Source organism: Somniosus microcephalus, chromosome 27 (assembly GCF_052327205.1).
Source record: "Somniosus microcephalus isolate GS21.2 chromosome 27, FLI_Smic_1.0, whole genome shotgun sequence".
In the NCBI taxonomy this organism is placed as follows: Eukaryota; Metazoa; Chordata; class Chondrichthyes; order Squaliformes; family Somniosidae; genus Somniosus; species Somniosus microcephalus.
Window position 1 is genome coordinate 17,526,299 of NC_141013.1, and position 21,238 is coordinate 17,547,536.

Here is a 21,238-nt window from a genome sequence, read left to right on the forward strand (position 1 = left end):
ACACTTCTGTTTTATAGGCAAAAAGTCATGGGGGGAAAAATTCGGTATCGCCCCGTTCGGGGCGCCATTATCGGCCGTGCGCAAAGTTTAGCGGCTGGCGCTAATTATCGCCTCCGACAGCAAACTTGGCTTCTATCGCTCCTGGAGGTGATTGGAGCGCTAAATCAGGCGCTTCACACCTGTCTTAAGGCGCAAAGGCCGAGGAGCGAGGCGCTACCTCAGAGCGCTGGTGAAGCAAGGAAGGGCAAATCAAAATAAACCTGCAAAGTGCTGCTCAGTACTCAAAACTCCTTCACACAGCATTGAATCTCTCCAGAAGTCTGTCTCTCTCTCTCTCTCTCTCTCTCTCTGATTGTGTGGTGCAAAAATGTCACCGACAAAAATAGGCAGGAAGCGGTCGCCTTTAAATAGCGCTCCTCTAGCCCCTTTCTGACAGCACAACGCTCCCCTCAACCTGTCGTTGCTAGTGGCAGGCGGTAAGGCAGGGGGCGCCACTCAATATCCGGTCCGGGGCGCTAAGCACTCGACTGATGTCACAATCTGCCGGCGCAGGAGATAGTGGCGGAAGTGTTTAGCGCCGCCGCAAAATGTCTAGTTAATTCCGTGAGCGGCACAAACATCGCCGCGCCAGGGCGCTAGTTGCTTTGCGCCCCAATTGGCACCCTCTTAAGGCGCTAACGGGAGGCGCAAACAACTGAATTCTTCCCCCATGGTGTTCAAGTGACTATTCGTCAGCATGTGATCTTAGCTTGAACGCGAGTGCAAAAGACAAGGCTGAAGCATTTGCAACCATCTTCAGCCAGAAGTGCCGAGTGGATGATCCACATCAGCCTCCTTCCAAGGTCTCCATCACCAGAGGCCAGTCTTCAGTCAATTCGATTCACTCCACGTGATATCAAGAAACAGCTGAGCGCACTGGATACAGCAAAGGCTGTGGTCCCTGACAACATCCCGGCTGTCGTGCTGAAGACTTGTGCTCCAGAACTAGCCACACCTCTAGCCAAGCTGTTCCAGTACAGTGATAACACTGGCATCTATCCTACAATGTGGAAAACTGCCCAGGTCTGTCCTGTCCACAAAAAGGACAAATCCAATCCAGCAATTACTGCCCCATCAGTCTACTCTCAATCATCAGCAAAGTGATGGAAGGTGTCATCAACAGTGCGATCAAGTAGCACTTACTCACCAATAACCTGCTCACTGATGCCCAGTTTGGGTTCCGCCAGGACCACTCGGCTCCCGACCTCATTACAACCTTGGTCCAAACATGGACAAAAGAGCTGAACTTCAGAGGTGAGGCAAGAGTTACTGTCAAATGCTGCCTTGATGTCAGGGGCAGAGTGCGGCATCAAGGAGTCCTAGTAAAACTGAAGTCAATGGGAATCGGGAGTTGGGGGTTGGGGGGTACTCTCCACTGGCTGGAGTCATACCCAGCACAAAGGAAGATGGTTGTGGTGGTTGGAGGTCAATCATTACAGCCCCAGGACATCGCTGCAGGAGTTCCTCAGGGCAGTGTCCTAGGCCCAACCATGACCTTCCCTCCAACATAAGGTCAGAAGTGGAGATGTTTGCTGATGACTGCAGTGTTCAGTGCCATTCACAACTCCTCAGATAATGAAGCAGTCCATGCCCACATGCAGCAAAGCCTGGACAACATTCAGGCTTGGGCTGATTAAGTGGCAGGTAACATTCGTGCCACACTAGTGCCAGGCAATGACTATCTCCCAAAAAGTGAGCATCTAACCACCGCCCCTTGACATTCAACGGCATTACCATCGCCGAATCCCCCATCATCAACATCCTGGAGGTCACCATTGACCAGAAACTTAACTGGACCAGCCACATAAATACTGTGGCAACAAGAGGTCAGAGGCTGGGTATCCTGCGGCGAGTGTCTCACCTCCTGACTCCCCAAAGCCTTTCCGCCATCTACAAGGCACAAGTAAGGAGTGTGATGGAATACTCTGCACTTGCCTGGATGAGTGCAGCTCCAACAACACTCGAAGTTCGACACCATCCAGGACAAAGCAGCCCGCTTGATTGGCACCCCATTGGCCACCTTAAACATTCACTCCCTCCACCACCGGCGCACCGTGGCTGCAGTGTGCATCATCTACAAGATGCACTGCAGCAACTCGCCAAGGCTTCTTCGGCAGCACCTCCCAAGCCAGCCACCTCTACCACCTAGAAGGACAAGGGCAGCAGGCGCATGGGAACACCACCACTTCCAAGTCACACACCATCCCAACTTGGAATTTTATCGCCGTTCCTTCATTGTCGCTGGGTCAAAATCCTGGAACTCCCCAACAGCACTGTGGGAGCACCTTCACCACATGGACTGCAGCGGTTCAAGGCAGCTCACCACCACCTTCTCAAGGGCAACTAGGGATGCCCACATCCCATAAATGAATTAAAAACAACCTGAATAAATACTCTCCCCATCAGTGATGCTACACCTCATTTTTTTACTCTTTTAGCCAGGATATTCCAGGGTCTCAGGGTGCAATTACACTATAACTGTAGCATTGGTGTAAAGTAGTTGCACTCTGCGGTGCTGCAGTTATAGTGTAAATGCAGGGCCCAACCTTACACTGGGATGACGCAGAATGGACTTGATGAAAAAGGGTGTCTCGCTGTGTTTTGGAGTGAGTTTGGGTTTTTGCATCCAATTAACAATTCAAATTAGCACTGAAGAGTTGTAGTTTTGGCAGCGCACCAACACTAATCTTGGGAGTGTGAATGCATCGTAAGATTGACAAGCCCATGGCTCTGTTCCAGGTTCAGTGAACATGAGGCCAAAACTAACAGAGCTCACTTGATTTTATTTTTGGGCTGTCACAGAAACAGGAAGTTTCATTTAATAACAAACTACGGACCAAGATCTTGCTTTGTGATTAAGCGTGGACTGCAATTTATCCATGACTTCAAAAACAAGATCATGGTTATATATATTTTTTTTTTTTACTACTCTTCATAAACTCATTCCTAGGCACCTGCATCAGTGTCTGTGTTTCTCTCTTTATTTTGCTCTCGGCTGTAGGCATTGGTTGCTCAATCCCTGGTATCTGAAATGGATTTTTCCTCATAGGCCTGTTGCAGTCTCTGGTTGCCTCCTGATCTATCTCAGCCTCATTTTAAACACTTAATTTTTTTCCAAGCCTGACCGTGACTTTCACAGCTCATTCAAATAACTCCGTCTATTTTTATTGAATCATAGAAATTACAGCACCATCGGCACTGCTGGTTTAACTCTTTAGTTGGAACTATCTATTCTAATTCAATTTCCCTTTTCTTCCTTCATTTTCTTTTATAGAATCGTAGAAGTTGCAGTGCAGAAGGAACCAATTAAAACGGAGGGTTTAGGATTGCAAAATTAATTGTTACCCACGTTTGAAGAGATTCCCCACACAAGGACACAATAATTCTCAAATCACAAGATAGCTGAAATAATTGGAATGGAGAGGTTTAATTTGAAATTTTTTGCTCCATAAGTTGTTACGAAAGTTGCATCAAACATCAAGTTCTAGTCATGTCAGAGTACCTTATTCATATGGGAACTTGATACGGTTGGTTTCATCTATGGAGATATCTTTAGCTCAGAAAATCTTCTACAGCAAAATGTTCACTGAACAAACAAGCAAGGAGGCAGAACACAGGGTTGCAAAAATTCTACTGAATACCAGTCTTTTCTCTAGTAGGAGTGGGGCTGCAGGTGACTAGGATGTCAGCTTGGCTCACTTTCACCTCCGAGAAGGTTGTGTGCTCAAGCCCCACTCCAAGACACACAATCCAAGTTGACACTTCAATGCAGTACTGAGGGAGTCTTTTCGATGAGACATTAAACCAAAGCCCCATTTGTCTGTTCAGGATCCCATAGCACCATTCGAAGAGGAGTAGGGAGTTCTACTGGTACCCTGGCCAACATTCATCCCTCAGCTAACACCAACAATGCAGATTATCTGGTTACTTATCTCATTTGCTATCTGCAATTTGGCTGTCTCATGTTAATATACTTCAAAAGTAATTCACTGGCTGTTAAGTGTTTTAGGACATCTTAAGGCATGCAGTCTCTGGTTGCCTCCTGATCTATCACAGCCTCATACATACAAGTGCATTTTCTTTCTAAATAAAGGAAATTATTTTAGGCTTTTTAAGCCGTGATACCGGAAAGATTTTGCTACCAGTCACCAGAAGGAACTTTACTTGCAACCACAAAGACTTTTTTTTAAATGTTTTATAAAAAAAAAAAAAAAAAAAAAAATTTAAAGAATTTACTATTACATGAAGAGGATTTAAATAATTCTGCACTACAATAATGGATGTGAACATTTTGATATTATCCAATTTGATCAAGCTGGGATATTTTCCAATGCAGAGAATAGAAATGAATGTGCAAAGTAAATAACTAAGCACAGATTTGATCTAATTGAAATGGACATCTAAATGAGCCTTGTCTCTTCAATCAAATAAGATCTAACATTTTTCATAGATTCTTCACCCTGTAATTGTATTGTTTTAACTAGATCAAATATCACTCCCACTCCTAAATCATAACACTGGCTATGGCATACATCTTGTGTGGCACATTCAGATAGCAAGAGAACAGAACATTAGTATTTAATGGGGATACAAAACGATGTTTTTTGTCTAAAATCATTTTGACTTTTCCTCAATACCCACCTTCCTTGGACAGTGAATTCCATAGGTCATCAGGCTGTGTGTAGTTCGCATTGTACAAAATAATGTATTCAACTATAATGCCATTTGGTTCGGTTGGAGGCTGCCACCGAACTCTGACCGAGTAAGCATTAATTGGATTCAACTTCAAATCTGATGGAGGAGTAGAAGGTTCTGAAAAGAAACAAGAACTATTAAGAAATTAATGCTCACACTTGGATATGTTACTTAAAGACAACTTCCAAGAATTTCCACTAATCTGTCTTGCGCGCGCCATAGTGTTCGGATAATGAATGAAGAATGAGTGAGTGGAAAGCTGTTTGGTAGCACAGCCATTTTAATATCAACAAGGTGCTTCAACACATTGTCCCACAAATTAGAGACAATAACATTATTTCTCATTTCAGCTGGGGCGTTAGTGGCCAACACAGTAGATACCAAGGAAATCAGAGTAAGCTACCCTGGTTCATCTTGTGATCTCGAGCAGCCAGCTGTGGAAGAACATGAGACCTGGAAGTAGGTCATCTTACTGGAATGATAAAGATCAGAAGAGAGATTGTGGTGGCCCCCTACAACAGGGGTTGGGGGTGAGGGGGGAAAAGAGATGGGATGTGAAAAAAATATTTCCAAAAGATTCAAAAAGAAATGCTTTCAAACTTCCCATCTCCAAGGAGATATTTCCCGTTTTGTCAGTCAAAAAGGAGCTTGCTGGAGGCCTCATGTCAGATATCCCAGCAGGAAAAGACTTGTACAGATGATATATCTAATGCTCTGACTTCAAACAGCTGCCAATAACCTGAACAGGATTGGCACTTTTTGTAGTCCTGATGCTGATACTCAAAACATCATTAAAATGTTGAGCCCCAACTAGTCAATTAAGCAAGTTGTTTTCTGGCCCAGAGACCCTTTAAATGACGATTGATTACCTACTACAGGACGTGTTTCATTCGATTCAACCACTTTATTACTGAAAATAAACCTTCAACCGAGTTCATTTTATTTACAAATCTCCTGGGGATTCATTTAACTGGAAAAAACTTTCCAAACTGCAACTGGATTGCATGCAGAATTGTACAGTATTGACAAATTCCATGTGCCAGTGTATTTCTCCGCTAAGTACGGTCAGAAACCTACAAAATGCTTTTTTTCTGAATAAAACATGATTTGTGGGACATATAGGGCCAGAAATTAGGATCGGGTGCTTGCCGCGCGTGCAAGCCCCCGATCGGCATTCACCCTACACGCTGACATCTGAAGCCCGGGCCTGCTTGCATTTCCTGTCACTGGCCCGGTTCAGATGTCGGCGCGATGTGCTTACCTGATCCAGCGGCGTAGTTGGTGCGATGTGCCGGCTGGGATCAGGTGAGCACTGTGCAGCCAATCAGGGGAGGGGAAACTCATTCATGAGTTTGATAGTAAAGACTGTCAAACTCATGAAAAGTACAGGCGCCCAAAAGACTAGTTTAACTTTAATTAAAATTAAAAAAAAACAACATCCCAATAATTAAACTATAAATAATTTAAAAAACTATTTAACACAATTAATAAAATTTTTGAAAAAAATAATTTACGAAATCGGGTCTAAAAATAAACTTACCTTACTGTAAAGTCCTTATAAACAATGAATCTGTGGAAAAAATGTAATAATTTTAAATAATAGACCACTTACCTTCAAGAATCCACTACTTACGCCTCCTTTTTTCATTTCTAAAAAGTCCAGGCCCTTGCACATGCGCAAACCTGTCAAAACGAAGGAAGTTCAACGCGTGCGCGCAGAGTCCTGCGCGCACACGTTGGACCTCTTAACCCCTTAGTTCGATGGAGAGGAAATGCCGGTTTCCCACGCATGCGCTGTGCATGCTGAAATCCGGCACTTCCAACGGGCCCACGCGTGAGTACACCGTCCGTACTCACGCGTTGGGACCGGAATTACTGGCCCTATATTTTGAAGCACCATTCCACACAACTTTTTCCCTTTGTGATTTGCAGCTAACATCTTATGGGAGATACATCCTCTAGAGTCACTGCAAATATGGTAGAGATGTGATCACAAACTTGGAAACATTATGATCTTAACTAGTGCATCTGAAACACAAAATAAATTCCCAGCCAGTCAATTACCAGTAGTCGACACTCTGGAAAGTCACTAAAACCTAAGGTCAGCGTGGCTAATTTTGATGTCATTGTGTCAGAAAATGGTCAAAGATAGGATGCATTGAACTGTGAATTTAGGTGGAAATCAGTTCTACCCGATTTCAGCCCCACTCAAATTTCTTGTTGGGTTTGGGGTGGACGTTGCAAGCTCTCACCCAAAGCAGTCTGGAGCTTAATTTCATATTACAGTAAAAAGAATAAGGAAAGCCCCATTCCATTTTCTGGTCAGCAATCGTGCTCGATGCCAAGTCCAATGAACGCCCAGAAAACCTGGCATCCAGAATAGCTGAGGTAGACCTTCAGGCGGGAAGTATTTAAAGGGTACAGATTCCAAAGTTAATTGACTTTTGGCCATTTCAGGGTCTTTATTGGAATATTTTCAGCTGTTTTATTTCCCCTTCAGGCACTTGCGCTGTATTTATTGATCAATGTGATTCTCAATGGGAATCTTCTGAGCTGACGTTTGGTGGGGGGGGGGGGGGGGGGGGGGGAGCTATTGAGGGATGTCAGGCAGCTCTAGATGCCAGAGAGGTGTTCCGTGCCCTCCTGCCAGCACCCATAGACACATGCATCTTCAGATAGAGGCGACATTATTTCAGTTTGGCAGACATTGTGATTGTGGAGCCTTCTCCACAAGGAAGCTGACCAGATGACTCCCAGTGACATCACTACGAGGTGTGAATGCCTGACTAATTTACGCTAGGTGGTTCTTCAAAAGCACTTCAATCATAGCAGGTCACACCTTACTCGGCACTGCATGAAAGAATGCCTCCCAGGGTGACTAACAAACCGATGTTGCTTAATTAGTTACATCCGCCAAGATGACAACATTTCTGAAAGCTCTGGCACACTTACCTGCTATTTTTAACGGAGAAGACCAGTAAGCACATACAAGAATGACTGCCAAGACCTGGTTTTTCAAACCCTAGTTCAGCAGATGACTGCAGTTATGACCTGAAACTTAGCTGCATTTATTTGCAGGCAAGCTGCAATGCTGACCTATGGGGATGGCACTGTAGGATGGCACAGGGGTACTTGCTAGTACCTCATACAGAACCAGCTTGACTTCAACAGGCAGAGGGGGGGATCGGGTTGTAGCTGCTCTGTCACTTGTCTGCAGACTCACACCTGTGCCTAGGGTTCCCTTTCCCTTCATTTTTGCCTGTTTGTTTTTGTAAACTCCTATCCTTGGCCAAGATTAATGGGTTGAGGTGCCTTTTAAGGCTCTCCAAAGGTTTTCTGAATTTGTGTTCCCCTATTGTGAGACCCCACTTTAATTGTCCTCATTACTTTAAATTTGACTTGTGCCTGACTCTGAATAATTATGAAAATCAGCCTACATCAGAGAATTGAATTTGCACTTGACCTTATGGGTGGGATTTGCACCAGTTCTTAACTATTTAGAACTGAACTACACCTGAAGATGAAAATTGGTCTCAATATCTCTACTGATGTTGGAACCAGTGAGGCGTGCAAGAGACCTTAGGGATTACCAAGGAAAACTTAGAAGCACTAATTAATTGGCCATCAATCGCAACCATGAAACAATCCCTGATTGACAATGTAAAAGCCTTGTACTCACTGTCTGACAAGGTCGACCCCACTACAATGCCACTGAAAGGTCCGTCAACACCAATTCCATGGGACTGGACTGCAAATTCGTACCTTGTGTATGGCTTCAGGCTAGTGATAAAAATCTCTTCTTCAGAGCTAGAAAACAGCCACAAAAAAAATGAGTAGTGGAAAAGAATTTTAACATGCAATGTATTCATATTGACACACCATGTAAAGTACTTTTTAGATATAAACACACAGACAATATTATGTTAGATTTAATGCCAATGCATTGCTTTTATATTCATTGAGCTTTTACATAGGCATGAAGTAACATTTGTTTTTACAAGTGCAGTTATATGTAGTTACTGTTCACATTATCAACCTTATATTCACATTATATTCAAAGGGTGGTAGAGGCAGGAACCCTCAACATTCAAGAAGCATTTAGATAAGCACTTGAAAAGCCATAGCATACAAGGCTACGGAGCAGGTGCTGGAAAATGAGATTAGAATAGATAGGGCTTGACGGCCGGCGCGGACACGATGGGCCTCTTTCTGTGCTGTAGAACTCTGACTCTATGTAGCCAATAATTGGATTGAGTTCTTTTGCAAACAATCTTTTTATTTAGGGAAAAAGCTCCATGAATCTTGTGCATCTACCAAATGCCTAAGGCACACAGCCTAGTACTGATTAATTACTTGCATTACAAGACTGCCATGGAAAAAAGTACTAATGTATTTCCAGCACTGAGAACGTTTGTCTTATCCCAATCTTTTCAAGTTTCCATCTTAAAGCAAATCATCAATTTCCCTACAGGTCTTTGGCGATCACCAAAAAATATACATAACCTATTGCCTGCAACATGAGATGCTGGCCTCGGCAAGAACCACTGCATCTTCCGGAGACTAAACAAGCTCCACTTGTGTCTTGGATCATACTGGTGTATGCAAAGGAAAAACCTCTCACTGATGCATATTAAAACAGAATAAAAAAGTTCTGATGAAGTGTACACACCAAAACTTGCTCATTTGTCTTTTCGAGATGAACAACCTGCTGTATATTTCCAGCATTCTCTCTTATTTCCGATTTACAGCATTTGCAGTTTTCTTTCTTTTTATTTAAGTTCTGCAGCTTGCATAAAATAATCTCAGTCTGGCTTGAACGCTCTTGCCTTAGAAACAAGAGATACAAACCTTGGCAATCGTGCTCAAGCCACCCAAACCTGATTTGGTCTCCATTTTTCCAATCGCAAGACAATGGTATTACACTTGCATTGGCACAGCTCAACAGTCTGTTTTCACTTAAGGAGGCAGTAAGTTTAAATAGTTTCAACAAACATCTTAAATGTCTTGATTTACTGTTACTGCTCAAGTCAGGAGGCTGTGTTCGAATATGAAACGTTTATTGCTGTCTGCTAAATGTGTATACTTAATAAAACTACAATGATCTAAACTGCTTTGCAGCCTCACTTTCTGATGATAGCTCCCTATGTCACAGAGACAAACAAGAAATCGCACCAAAATTAAACTTCAGCATAAAATGACTAGAAATCACCACTACAATTCTTGCGAGTAATCCAAAAAACCCCACAGTGGAATGGATATAATTACTAAAAAAAAAAGCGGAGCACTGAACTTCACACCCCGAGTAAAACCAGATAAATATTCACACGCAACAATTATGAAAGTCTTAAGAAAACTATTTACGGATAATAACTGACAGCACATCTCATTCATGCCCAGTCTTCCTCGTCTGTAATTTCTCCAAGCTGTTGAAGTAATTCCTATTGCAAGTTGATGCACGTCAGCAGAGAGTCGCCCCTAGTTCAAATATAAATGAGTTTAATAGGGATGACCCAGATTGGAACCTCCATTTTAGGAAATATTGATCAGAGTGCCAAACCAAATAGGATTGACCGATAGCCAGTGCTCGTTTCTAACTAACTCGGAGTTGAAACTAGAGCCACCAAATGTGCAGTCTTCAGTGATGGGAATTTAAGATTACAGGCAGAGGTTTATCAACTTGTATAGGACTAGATTGAGATCCCAATTTGACAAGAGTGATAGTTTTTACGATTCCATTTCCAAATGACCTTCATGAACCTAGGTACTCTCCTAGCAATCATGATGCAAGAGGCCTATCACAGACCGAAATGACAGAAATATGCATGTGAATGGAGCAGGGTTTCAGACACAGGTCAATTTGAAGATACAAGGCTGCAGGGGAGAGGGCCAAGAGACTTAGCTGAACACCGCTGGACAAACTTTCCATGTAGTAGTACTGGTTTATGCAAAGCCAGCAGTGTGTTCACTGCTAGTGATTCTTATGTTCATTAATAGACATTCTTATTATGAACACAGCTAGCTTTTGCTAGTTACTTTATTGAGCCCATGTGGACTAGCTACAGTATCTGTAGAGGCTTCCATCTTGACGGCTGCCTTGTGGGTAGCCTAATGCCTCATGTGTAATGTAGTCTTAATATATATACAGCTGGGTAGTGTAGTCTTATATACAGCTCTACGGCTCCACCTAGTGTCCACTATAGAATGACATGTTATTGATCATTACATCCCCCTTTCTTTGAGGTTTAACAAAATCAATATCAATCAACTTTCAAGAAAACAATAAAGATAATATCTAACTTTTGTTAGTGCTCTATAAACAAACATTTTCAAAACAGTCAACACATTTTCAAAGCTTTACATAGACTTAATCTTTGAGTACAATCAGGCTCTTTTACTTCACATGTGGATCTTCTCAACACGGGTAAGTCTGATGTGTCTTCATGAGATTGTTCTGGCGGTGAATGACAAGATGCAGTTGCGGCATTGTCATCAATCTGCTCTTGAATAGTCTCGTGTTTTTAGGAGGGAACGACGGTTCCTCCTGAGAATCTGTCCTTCCTCAGTTCTAACAGTGTATGACCTTGGTCCTACTTCCTCAAGAACTGTAGCTTTCCTGTTCCATGCATCTGGATCCTCAATCCTGACAACATCATCCCTTGTCAATGGTTTTAGAGTTTTGGATGACTTGTCATAGTATGATTTCTGTTTCAGCTTTAACAGTTGAAGTCTGTGTCTCAGTTCCTCACTTTGCTGTTCTTTTGCACAGCAGGGTAGCGTGGTGCGCAACTTGCGACCCATTAGTAGTTCAGCAGGTAAAGAACCACAGTCTAAAGGTGAGGCTCGGTAGCTCAGCAGGGCGAGATAAGGATCAGACTTGCTTTCTGTCGCTTTCTTCAGTAGCTGCTTGAGAACTTGAACACCTTTCTCTGCCTTACCATTCGACTGAGCATACAAAGGACTGGATGTGATGTGCTGAAAGTCATAATGTGCTGCAAACTGTTGCCACTCCTTACAGTTGAAGCACGGACCATTGTCGCTAACGGCAATCCTGGGAATTCCATGTCTGGCGAAGATGGATTTCACATGCATTATGACACTGCTTGCTGTGGTGCTTGAGAGCAGCGCCATCTCAGGATAGTTAGAATAGTAGTCAATCACTATTAGATAGTCTTTACCATTTAAATGAAAAAGGTCCATACCAACCTTTTGCCATGCTGCTGTTGGTATGTCAGCTACTATCATTGGTTCCTTTGCTTGTTTGTTTTGGTGTTTGACATGTCTCACATTTACCTATCATGTTCTCAATGTCCTTATTTATGCCAGGCCAATAAACAGTGTCTCTTGCTCTCCTTTTGCATTTTTCAATTCCGAGGTGTCCCTCATAAATCCTTTTGAGCATGTCTTGACGTAGAGCCTGTGGAATGACTATTCTGTTCTTTTTTTTAGTAATAGTCCACTTGCGACACTCAATTCTGACCTTGTGAAAATATTTTGAACAGGAACCTTTTGGCCAACCATGATGAATGTTCTCCATTACTGTTTGTAATACTGTACCTTTTACTGTTTCTTCTGCTATTTGCTTTGATTTTGTGTCTGACACGGGCAGCGCAGCAGTGACCATACTCACATGAACATCCACGTCTTCTTCAGTAGAGCTCACATGACTCATTGTGGGTGCTCGGGATAGTGCATCTGCTAACACTATATATTTGCCTGGTGTGTAGATCAGTTCAAAGTCATATCTTTGCAGCTTCATCATGAGTCGTTGAATCCTTGGAGGCATCTCATTCAGGTTTTTTTTTATGATGGCAACCAGAGGGCTGTGGTCTGTCTCAACTGTGAAGGTGGGAAGTCCATATATGTAGCCATGAAACTTTTCTAGTCCAACTACCAAGCCTAGACATTCCTTTTCAATCTGGGCGTATCGACACTCAGTATCAGTCACAGACCTGGAGGCATAGGCAACAGGCTTCCAATCTTCACCCTCTGCTTGTAGCAAGACCGCACATAGGCCAGCTTTTGATGCATCCGTTGACACTTTGATTCTTTTGGTTGGGTCAAAGAAGGGGAGCACAGGTGTGGTTGTCAGCACTGTTTTGAGGTTTATCCACTCTTGTTCATGTCTTTCTGTCTATGCGAACTCTTTGTTTTATGTAGCAGGTCTCGCAGACAGGCTGTCTTGGCTGACAAGTTAGGAATGAACTTTCCAATGAAGTTTATCATCCCCATGATGCGTAGCACTCCTTTTTTGTCAGTGGGTCGGGGCATTTTAAGTATGGCGTTTACTTTTTCCATATCTGGCTCTATTCCTTTACCAGATAGATTATCTCCTAGGAAAGTGACTTCCTGGATGCCAAACTGACACTTGGCTTTGTTGAGCTTCAGTCCATTCCGGTGTATGCTCTGTAGCACTTTAGTCAGTCTCTCATTGTGTTCTCTCAGTGTGGAGCCCCAGATGATGATGTCATCAACATAGACCCGAACTCCTTCCAGACCTTCAATTATGTGTTCCATCGCTCTATGAAAGATTTCAGATGCAGATATTATCCCGAAAAGCATTCTGAGGAAACAATACCTGCCAAATGGTGTGTTGAAGGTACAGTATTTGGTGCTCTCTTCATCCAGTTTTAGTTGCCAAAATCCTTGTGAGGCATCGAGCTTTGTAAAGTATCTGGCACCTGACATTTCACTGGTGATTTCTTCTCGCTTGGGAATCTGGTAGTGTTCACGTTTTATGTTTGCATTTAAGTCCTTTGGATCCATGCATATTCTTAGATCATTGTTCTTTTTCTTTACACATACCATGGAGTTAACCCAGTCTGTTGGCTCTTCGACTTTCCTGATGACTCCTAGTGTGGTCATTCTGTCCAGTTCATTCTTGAGCCGGTCACGCAGGGGTGCTGGAACTCTTCGTGGAGCATGTACCACTGGCTGAGCATTCTCCTTTAGCTGGATCTTGTAAGTGAATGGTAGAACTCCAAATCCTTTGAACACATCCTGGAAATTATTCACTACAGAATCCACCGAGTCATCTGGTCTGCTTATGGCAGTTTATACGGTAGACTCTTTTGACCAGTTCTAAGTCCTCACAAGCTTTGTCACCCAGTAGTGAATCAAGCCTTTCAGCCAAAACAGAAAACATGAGATGATGCACTTTGTCTTTGACTGTCACTTTAAGTCTGCATACACCTAAGCTATCTATTTTCTGTCCATTATAGTCCTTCAGTAGTACTGACTTTTTCTGTATTTTGGGCTTTTCTTTCATATTGTTAATGTCACTCATACTGATTAAGTTTGCTTTTGCCCCAGTGTCTAGTTTCAAGGTAACTAATGCTCCATTTAACTGCAATAGGATCATCCATTTGTCCTCTTTTATCTTTATGTTCAGCATTGTCCATTTCTGAGGGCTGCACCTTTTCTGCATCCTTTTTGATATTGTCACATGACACCATTCCTACAAAAAATGTCTCACTTAAATCAGTGTCCACAATTACATTAACTCGTTGCCCTTTCTTAGTTTGTACTTTTGAAAAGCATTGTTTGGCAAAGTGATTCTTTCCATTACACTTTGTGCACATTTTTCCAAACGCTGGGCATTGTCTTAACTGGTGTTTGTAACCACAGCGTTTACAATTAAAAATGTCATCCTCCGATTGCTTTTCATTTCTGTTCTGCCCATGTTTCTTCCCCTTATAGGACACAGCACCGACAGCAGCATTATCACTCATTACAATCGCATCATTATTGATTTCACTGAAAGTCTTCACGTGCTTTCGAGCTAGCTCGCTGGCTTGGCATATTTTCACCGCATTTTCCAAATTTAGTTCGGTTTCTCTCAGACGTTCCCTGACTTTTTTATCATGAATACCAAACACAATCTGGTCACGAATCATGGATGCTTTGAGCTCAGAGAAATTACATGTCTGTGCTTTCAGTTTCAGATCAAAAGTCTCATTTTGCTGCTGTGTCCGAGAACAGAAGATGATGTATCTTTCATAGGTCTCATTCTTTTTGGGAGAGCAATGTGCATCAAATTTTTTTAGCACATCTTCTAATTTTTCTCTGTTCTCCACTGGATTAAATACAAATGTATTAAATACCTCTATCGCCTGTGGGCCTGCAACTGTAAGCAGCAACGCTATCTTCCTTGCATCTGGCTTCGTACCGAATCCGATGGCTGCAATGTAGAGTTCGAATTGTTGTTTAAAAATCCGCCAATTGTAGTCGACATTTCCCTCGAGATTCAAACGCTCTGGTGGCTTCAAATTCTCCATGTCGCTTTTCACAATTTTCAGCAGATCTTCACCACCCTGGTACCATCTTATGTTCATTAATAAATAGACATTCTTATTATGAACACAGCTAGCTTTTGCTAGTTACTTTATTGAGCCCATGTAGACTAGCTACAGTATCTGTAGAGGCTTCCATCTTGACTGCTGCCTTGTGGGTAGCCTAGTGCCTCATGGGTAATGTAGTCTTAATATATATACAGCTGGGTAGTGTAGTCTTATATACAGCTCTACGGCTCCACTATAGAATGACATGTTATTGATCATTACAGTGATGGTCTTGGTTTTTATTTGTGTTGAAATGATGAAAGTGAAACAAAAAAAACTGTAGCAGCTAGCAAAAGCTAACTAACCGAAGAGGAAAAAGAAAGCACTCTACAATCGCTGCTTCTTCTTTCATATGGTCGTAGCAAAGCAAATCAAACGTCAATATCTAAGTCAGATATCCAGACCAAAGCTTCCGGAGTAACTACTTGGATATCTTGCTGCTTGCGAACTTCCTCTGAGGGCAGTGCTCAGTGATGTACTCCAGGGTCTGATTCGGAGCTCCACAGTCACATGATGGGGATGCTTTAATCTTCCATCTATGGAGAAGGTGGCAGCATTTACCATGACTGGTTCTGAGGCAGGTGATAGTCGTCTACTGTTTGCGAGGAAGGTTTGATCCTTCAGGTTGTACTGTGGGGTCCTCTATAAGGAATCCATTCTGTATGTCGCAGTTCTTCCAAGCATTGCGCCATCGGTCATCAAGGCTGAGGGGAGATCACTGAAATGGCTCATGTCAAGGACGTTACGGGTGCTACAACTGACATCATAGCCTCTCTGGGTTAGGGTTAGGGAGATTGGGCAGGGATCCTGCTCTTGGTAGCTGCCCTGTAACTCCTGCTGGAGTATGTAAAGGAACAGACTTGCCTAAAATGGCTAGCATGGTCAAATAGCCCAATGCCACACTATCAAAATCACACACCTGAGAATGACCATATCTCAGCAAGGAGACCAGCACCTTTGGCAAAGAAATGGAGATATCTAACACTAACATTCATCCCAACCCCAAATCATGTGGTGTCAATAATGCAATGCAGAGCCGGTGGTCATTGTGAGGTCACCGATGAAATGGTGGATACTAAATGAAGTAAAAGAGCTAGATAAACATTATCTGGCACATGCACGCAGACTACACTGTTAACAAGGCCAATAAATTATTCACATACATCACAAACAAGTAGGGTGTGAAGCTTTGCCAACAGACTATCAAAATATATAGCTTAGCCGTCTACCCTATACTTCATGATAGCTGCCAAATTTGTACATCAGCTTGTCCAATGCACAAGCACTAAGCAGTGTGGATTTCACTACATTCAGCAATCATCCTTAGGAGGCCACAGGCTCCAAACCTCGAAGAAACTACAGGAAGAATGACAACCGAGCACACAACACACCATCCAACATTGCAGGTAAAAAGCTCCCATTTTTACAAGTCTATGAAATTCTGTTAAAAGCAACCAAAGCAATTTTTAAAAAATGTCTTTGCTGCTTCTAAATCGTACATCCTAGACTTTTAATCACTAAACAAATCTCCATGGATGTGTCTTGGGCATGTGCACTGTACAAATGAGTATTATACACACACACACACACACAACTACATCAATATAGTTTTGTTGAAACTATTATTCATCAAGAATTGCTTTATATTACAGGAAACTTCGCAATATCCGGCACCGACGGGACCGAGCTGCTGCCGATCTATCAAAACTTCCGGATAGACCAGCGAAGGATACGGAGGTTTTCATCTCCGTATCTGACAACAAACACTGTTGCTTAGCAACAGCTTGTAAACACTCGGCCCGTACCTTGGAAGCGTCTCTGAAGCTGTTGCTAAGCTACAGAGACGCTTTCCAGAGCCTGACTGTTTTATAAAAATTTTTTTTAAATGCTAGAAGAAAAAGAAACCTAACCAAAACGGCTGCGGATTTCTGCCGTTAGATCGAAGTTTCCGGACATACAACTTCCGGATAAACCAAAGTTTCCTGTATACAAATTTGGCAAGTTCCTTTATAATTCACCATCTGAAATGGGGGAGAAACAGAAGGTCATTCATCTAAACTTGGGATTTATATAAGGAAACTTTAGTCATGGTTTATGTTAACCGAACTCTTTGATTAATCACTTGTAATCAATTACAACCAATTCAAGAAAACTTTAGTTACTCAAACTCACCTGGTGAAATAAGTCACAAGAGAAGCATTCTTGAGCCCCCAAGGACTACAACGCACAGTATAATTCGCAATCCGGACTGTAGTGAATGGTGGTCTAGTCCAGTGTAACCAAATTGCTCTGGAACTATTGGATTCTGCGCGTAGTTGGGTTGGAGGCGGTAGCATCACTGGGGGATCTGAAAAAAGAAACGCACTGAGGTGTAATTCATTCTTACATATATTACCTTCTATTCCAATATTTAGTTATAGATTATTGCATAGAGATCACTAATTCAACTGAACAGCTTGCAAAACTATAGCCACAAAAGCTGTATATTGAGAAAGAAAATACTCTTTGCCAAACATTCAACTTAAAAGTTCTTGGCTATGGTTAGGAGCTGTTTACCATCCGCGCTCAATGGTTAGCATGGGCATACTCTTAATGCTCACCTAAGGTTAGGACAGGTGCTTTCTCGGTTTTCCCTTTCCATACCGCTGCATATCCATCATCTTGTTTGTTGAATGCAATCAACTTAATTTCATAAAGTCTGCCCGACACTAAATGAGGAAATCAGGTAAAGCCATTGAATTATCTGAATAGGCAAACGAAAACATTTTGCCGCTGTAACAATTTAAGATATTGCAACCGATATAAACAAACATTTTTCCCCCCAGTCATTTTTAATGCAGCCATCATTCAATAGAAGCAAGCTAGCACATACTATATATACTCATGCAGAAATTTAAGAGTGCAATTTAGTTCACTCTTTAGGGTTGAAAGTAGGGGCTTTATCTTTTATGCCAGCAACACAGTGAATGGTATTATAACTGAGTTAAGGGAATATATTCATTTGATACTGGGCTGGTCCCACTCTTGTCTATTCTCTCTTGCATCTCTCCTCCAAGGATCCCATTACCTGTATGTGCACAGCATTGGCAGTGAAAGGGGTTAAAATTAATTTTGCCACTTCCCAGGGATCAGTGGTGACTGATGATGGGGTGAGAGGTCTTAAGAACATAAGAAATAGGAGCAGGAGTAGGCCTTACGGCCCATTGAGCCTGCTCCACCATTCAAGATGATCATGGCTGAACTTCTACATCAATTCCATTTTCCCACCCTATCCTCATATCCCGATTCCCTTAGTGCCCAAAAATCTATCGATCCGAGTCTTGAATATACTCATAATGAGAGTGTGAAAAAAGCAAGCCTGAAGGCTTTGTATCTTAATGCTAGAAGCATTAGGAACAAGGTGGATGAATTAGTTGTGGAAATAGAGGTAAACAAGTATGATTTGATTGGGATTACAGAAACGTGGCTGCAGGGTGGGCAAGGCTGGGAACTTAACATCCAGGGATATACAATATTTAGGAAGGATCGGCAAAAAGGTAGGGGAGGTGGGGTAGCATTGCTGGTAAAGGAGGGGATTAATGCAATGGAAAGGAAGGATATTAACTCGGATGAAACGGAATCTGTATGGGTAGAAATGAGAAATAGCAAGGGGAGGAAAACGTTAGTGGGTGTGATATATAGGCCTCCAAATAGTAATATGGAGGTGAGGGAAGGCATAAAAAGGGAAATTAGAGAAGCGTGCGATAAGAGCACAGCTGTCATCATGGGTGACTTTAATTTACATATTGATTGGACTACCCAAATTAGTAAAAATTCTGAGGAGGAATTCCTGGAATGTTTTCGGGACGGTTATCTGGACCAATATGTCGAGGAGCCGACTCGAGATCAGGCCATTTTAGACTGGGTATTGTGCAATGAGAAGGGACTTATCAACAATCTTCTTGTACGAGGCCCCTTGGGTCAGAGCGATCATAATATGATCGAGCTCTCAGTCGAGATGGAGAGTGAGGAAATTGAATCAGAGACTAAGGTCCAGAACTTAAATAAAGGGAATTACGAGGGTATGAGACGGGAATTGGGTAAGATTGATTGGGTGGTGTTTCTGGGGGGATTGACAGTGGATAGACAATGGCAAGCATTCAAAGATAGAATGGAAGAATTCCAGAACATGTTTATACCGGTTTGGCATAAAAATAAACCTAAAAAGGTGACTCAACCGTGGATAACGAGGGAAATTAGGGACAGCATAAAATCAAAAAAAGGGCATATCAACTGGCAAAAAAAAGCACCAGACCGGAAGATTGGGGGCAGTACAGGATACAGCAAAAGAGGACAAAGGGATTAATCAGGAAGGGGAAAATAGAATACGAAAGTAAACTTGCAGCAAACATAAAGACAGACTGCAAAAGCTTTTATCGGTATATCAGGAGGAAAAGACTGGTAAAATCCCAAGTCGGTCCCTTGCAGTCCGATTCGGGAGAATATATAATGGAGAATAAGGAAATGGCAGACCAATTAAACTCATACTTTGGTTCTGTATTCACAAAGGAGGACACAAATAACCTCCCAGGAATATCGACAAACATAGGGACTAATGAGAGGGAGGAGCTGACAGAAATTAGTATCTCTAGGGATATGGTGTTGGGTAAGTTGAGGGGACTGAAGGCCGACAAATCCCCGGGGCCTGATAAACTACATCCTAGGGTACTTAAGGAGGTGGCCCTGGAGATAGCAGATGCTCTAAGGATCATCTTCCGGAACTCCATTGACTCGGGAACAGTACCCGTGGATTGGAGGGTAGCTAATGTTACCCCAATATTTAAAAAGGGGGGTAGAGAGAAAGCAGGGAATTGTAGACCAGTAAGCCTTACATCGGTTGTGGGCAAAATGCTAGAGTCCATTATTAAGGATAAAATAGCGGAGCACTTGACAAATGGGGAAAGGATCGGACAGAGTCAACATGGATTTACAAAGGGTAAATCGTGTTTGACTAATCTGCTGGAATTTTTTGAGGAAGTAACTGGTAAAATAGATGGGGGAGAGCCAGTGGATGTGGTGTACCTTGACTTCCAGAAAGCCTTCGATAAGGTTCCACACAAAAGATTATCATGCAAAATTAAGGCTCATGGGATTGGGGGCAAAGTATTAACGTGGATAGAGAACTGGCTGGCGGATAGAAAACAGAGAGTTGGAATAAACGGCTCGTTTTCGGAGTGGCAGGCAGTGACCAGCGGGGTGCCGCAAGGATCTGTCCTGGGACCCCAGCTGTTCACAATATATATAAATGATCTGGATCAGGGAATTGGATGCAATATTTCCAAATTCGCTGACGACACTAAACTAGGAGGAGGGGTGGGCTCTGATGAGGATGTCAGGAGGCTACAGTGCGATTTGGACAGGTTGGGGGAATGGGCGGATACGTGGCAGATGCACTATAAAGTGGATAAATGCGAGGTTATCCACTTTGGGGGTAAAAACAGGAGGGTGGATTATTATCTAAATGGCAATAGATTGGGAGATGGGGAAGTGCAGAGGGACCTGGGTGTTCTTGTGCACCAGTCACTGAAGGAGAGCATGCAGGTGCAACAGGCGATTAAGAAGGCAAATGGTATGTTGGCCTTCATATCAAGGGGGTTCGAGTATAGGAATAGGGATACCTTACTACAGCTGTACAAGGTGCTGGTGAGACCGCATCTGGAGTATTGTGTACAGTTTTGGTCGCCCCATCTGCGGAAGGATGTTCTTGCCATGGAAAGAGTGCAGCGGCGATTCACCAGGCTGATACCTGGAATGGCGGGAATGACCTACGAGGAGAAATTGAATAGTTTGGGCTTGTACTCACTGGAGTTTAGAAGATTGAGAGGGGATCTCATCGAAACATATAAAATTATGACAGGCCTGGACAGGCTGAATTCAGAGAGAATGTTTCCAATGGCAGGGGAGCACAGAACCAGGGGCCACAGTCTAAAAATAGCGGGCAAATCATTTAAAACAGAGATGAGGAAGAATTTCTTCACTCAAAGAGTGGTGAGCCTGTGGAATTCCCTGCCACAGAGGGCTGTGAAGGCTAATTCAATAAATATTTTCAAGAGAGAATTGGATATATTTCTGAAGGCTAAGGGGATTAAGGGTTACGGAGAAAAGGCGGGGACGGGGTACTGAACTGG

The 21,238-nt window shown here is 42.7% G+C and overlaps 1 protein-coding gene across 1 annotated transcript in view; it reads right to left on the bottom strand.

Moving 5' to 3' along the window:
• Positions 1 to 21,238, bottom strand: part of igdcc4 (immunoglobulin superfamily, DCC subclass, member 4) — a 131,640-nt gene that overhangs the window by 13,876 nt on the left and 96,526 nt on the right. The window contains exons 12-15 of the mRNA XM_085968588.1: positions 17,672 to 17,779; positions 17,244 to 17,418; positions 8,414 to 8,541; positions 4,681 to 4,851 (exon numbers count right to left, since the gene is read on the bottom strand). Coding sequence (XP_085824714.1) covers positions 4,681 to 4,851; positions 8,414 to 8,541; positions 17,244 to 17,418; positions 17,672 to 17,779 — 582 coding nt within the window. The remainder of the gene's footprint in view (positions 1 to 4,680; positions 4,852 to 8,413; positions 8,542 to 17,243; positions 17,419 to 17,671; positions 17,780 to 21,238) is intronic.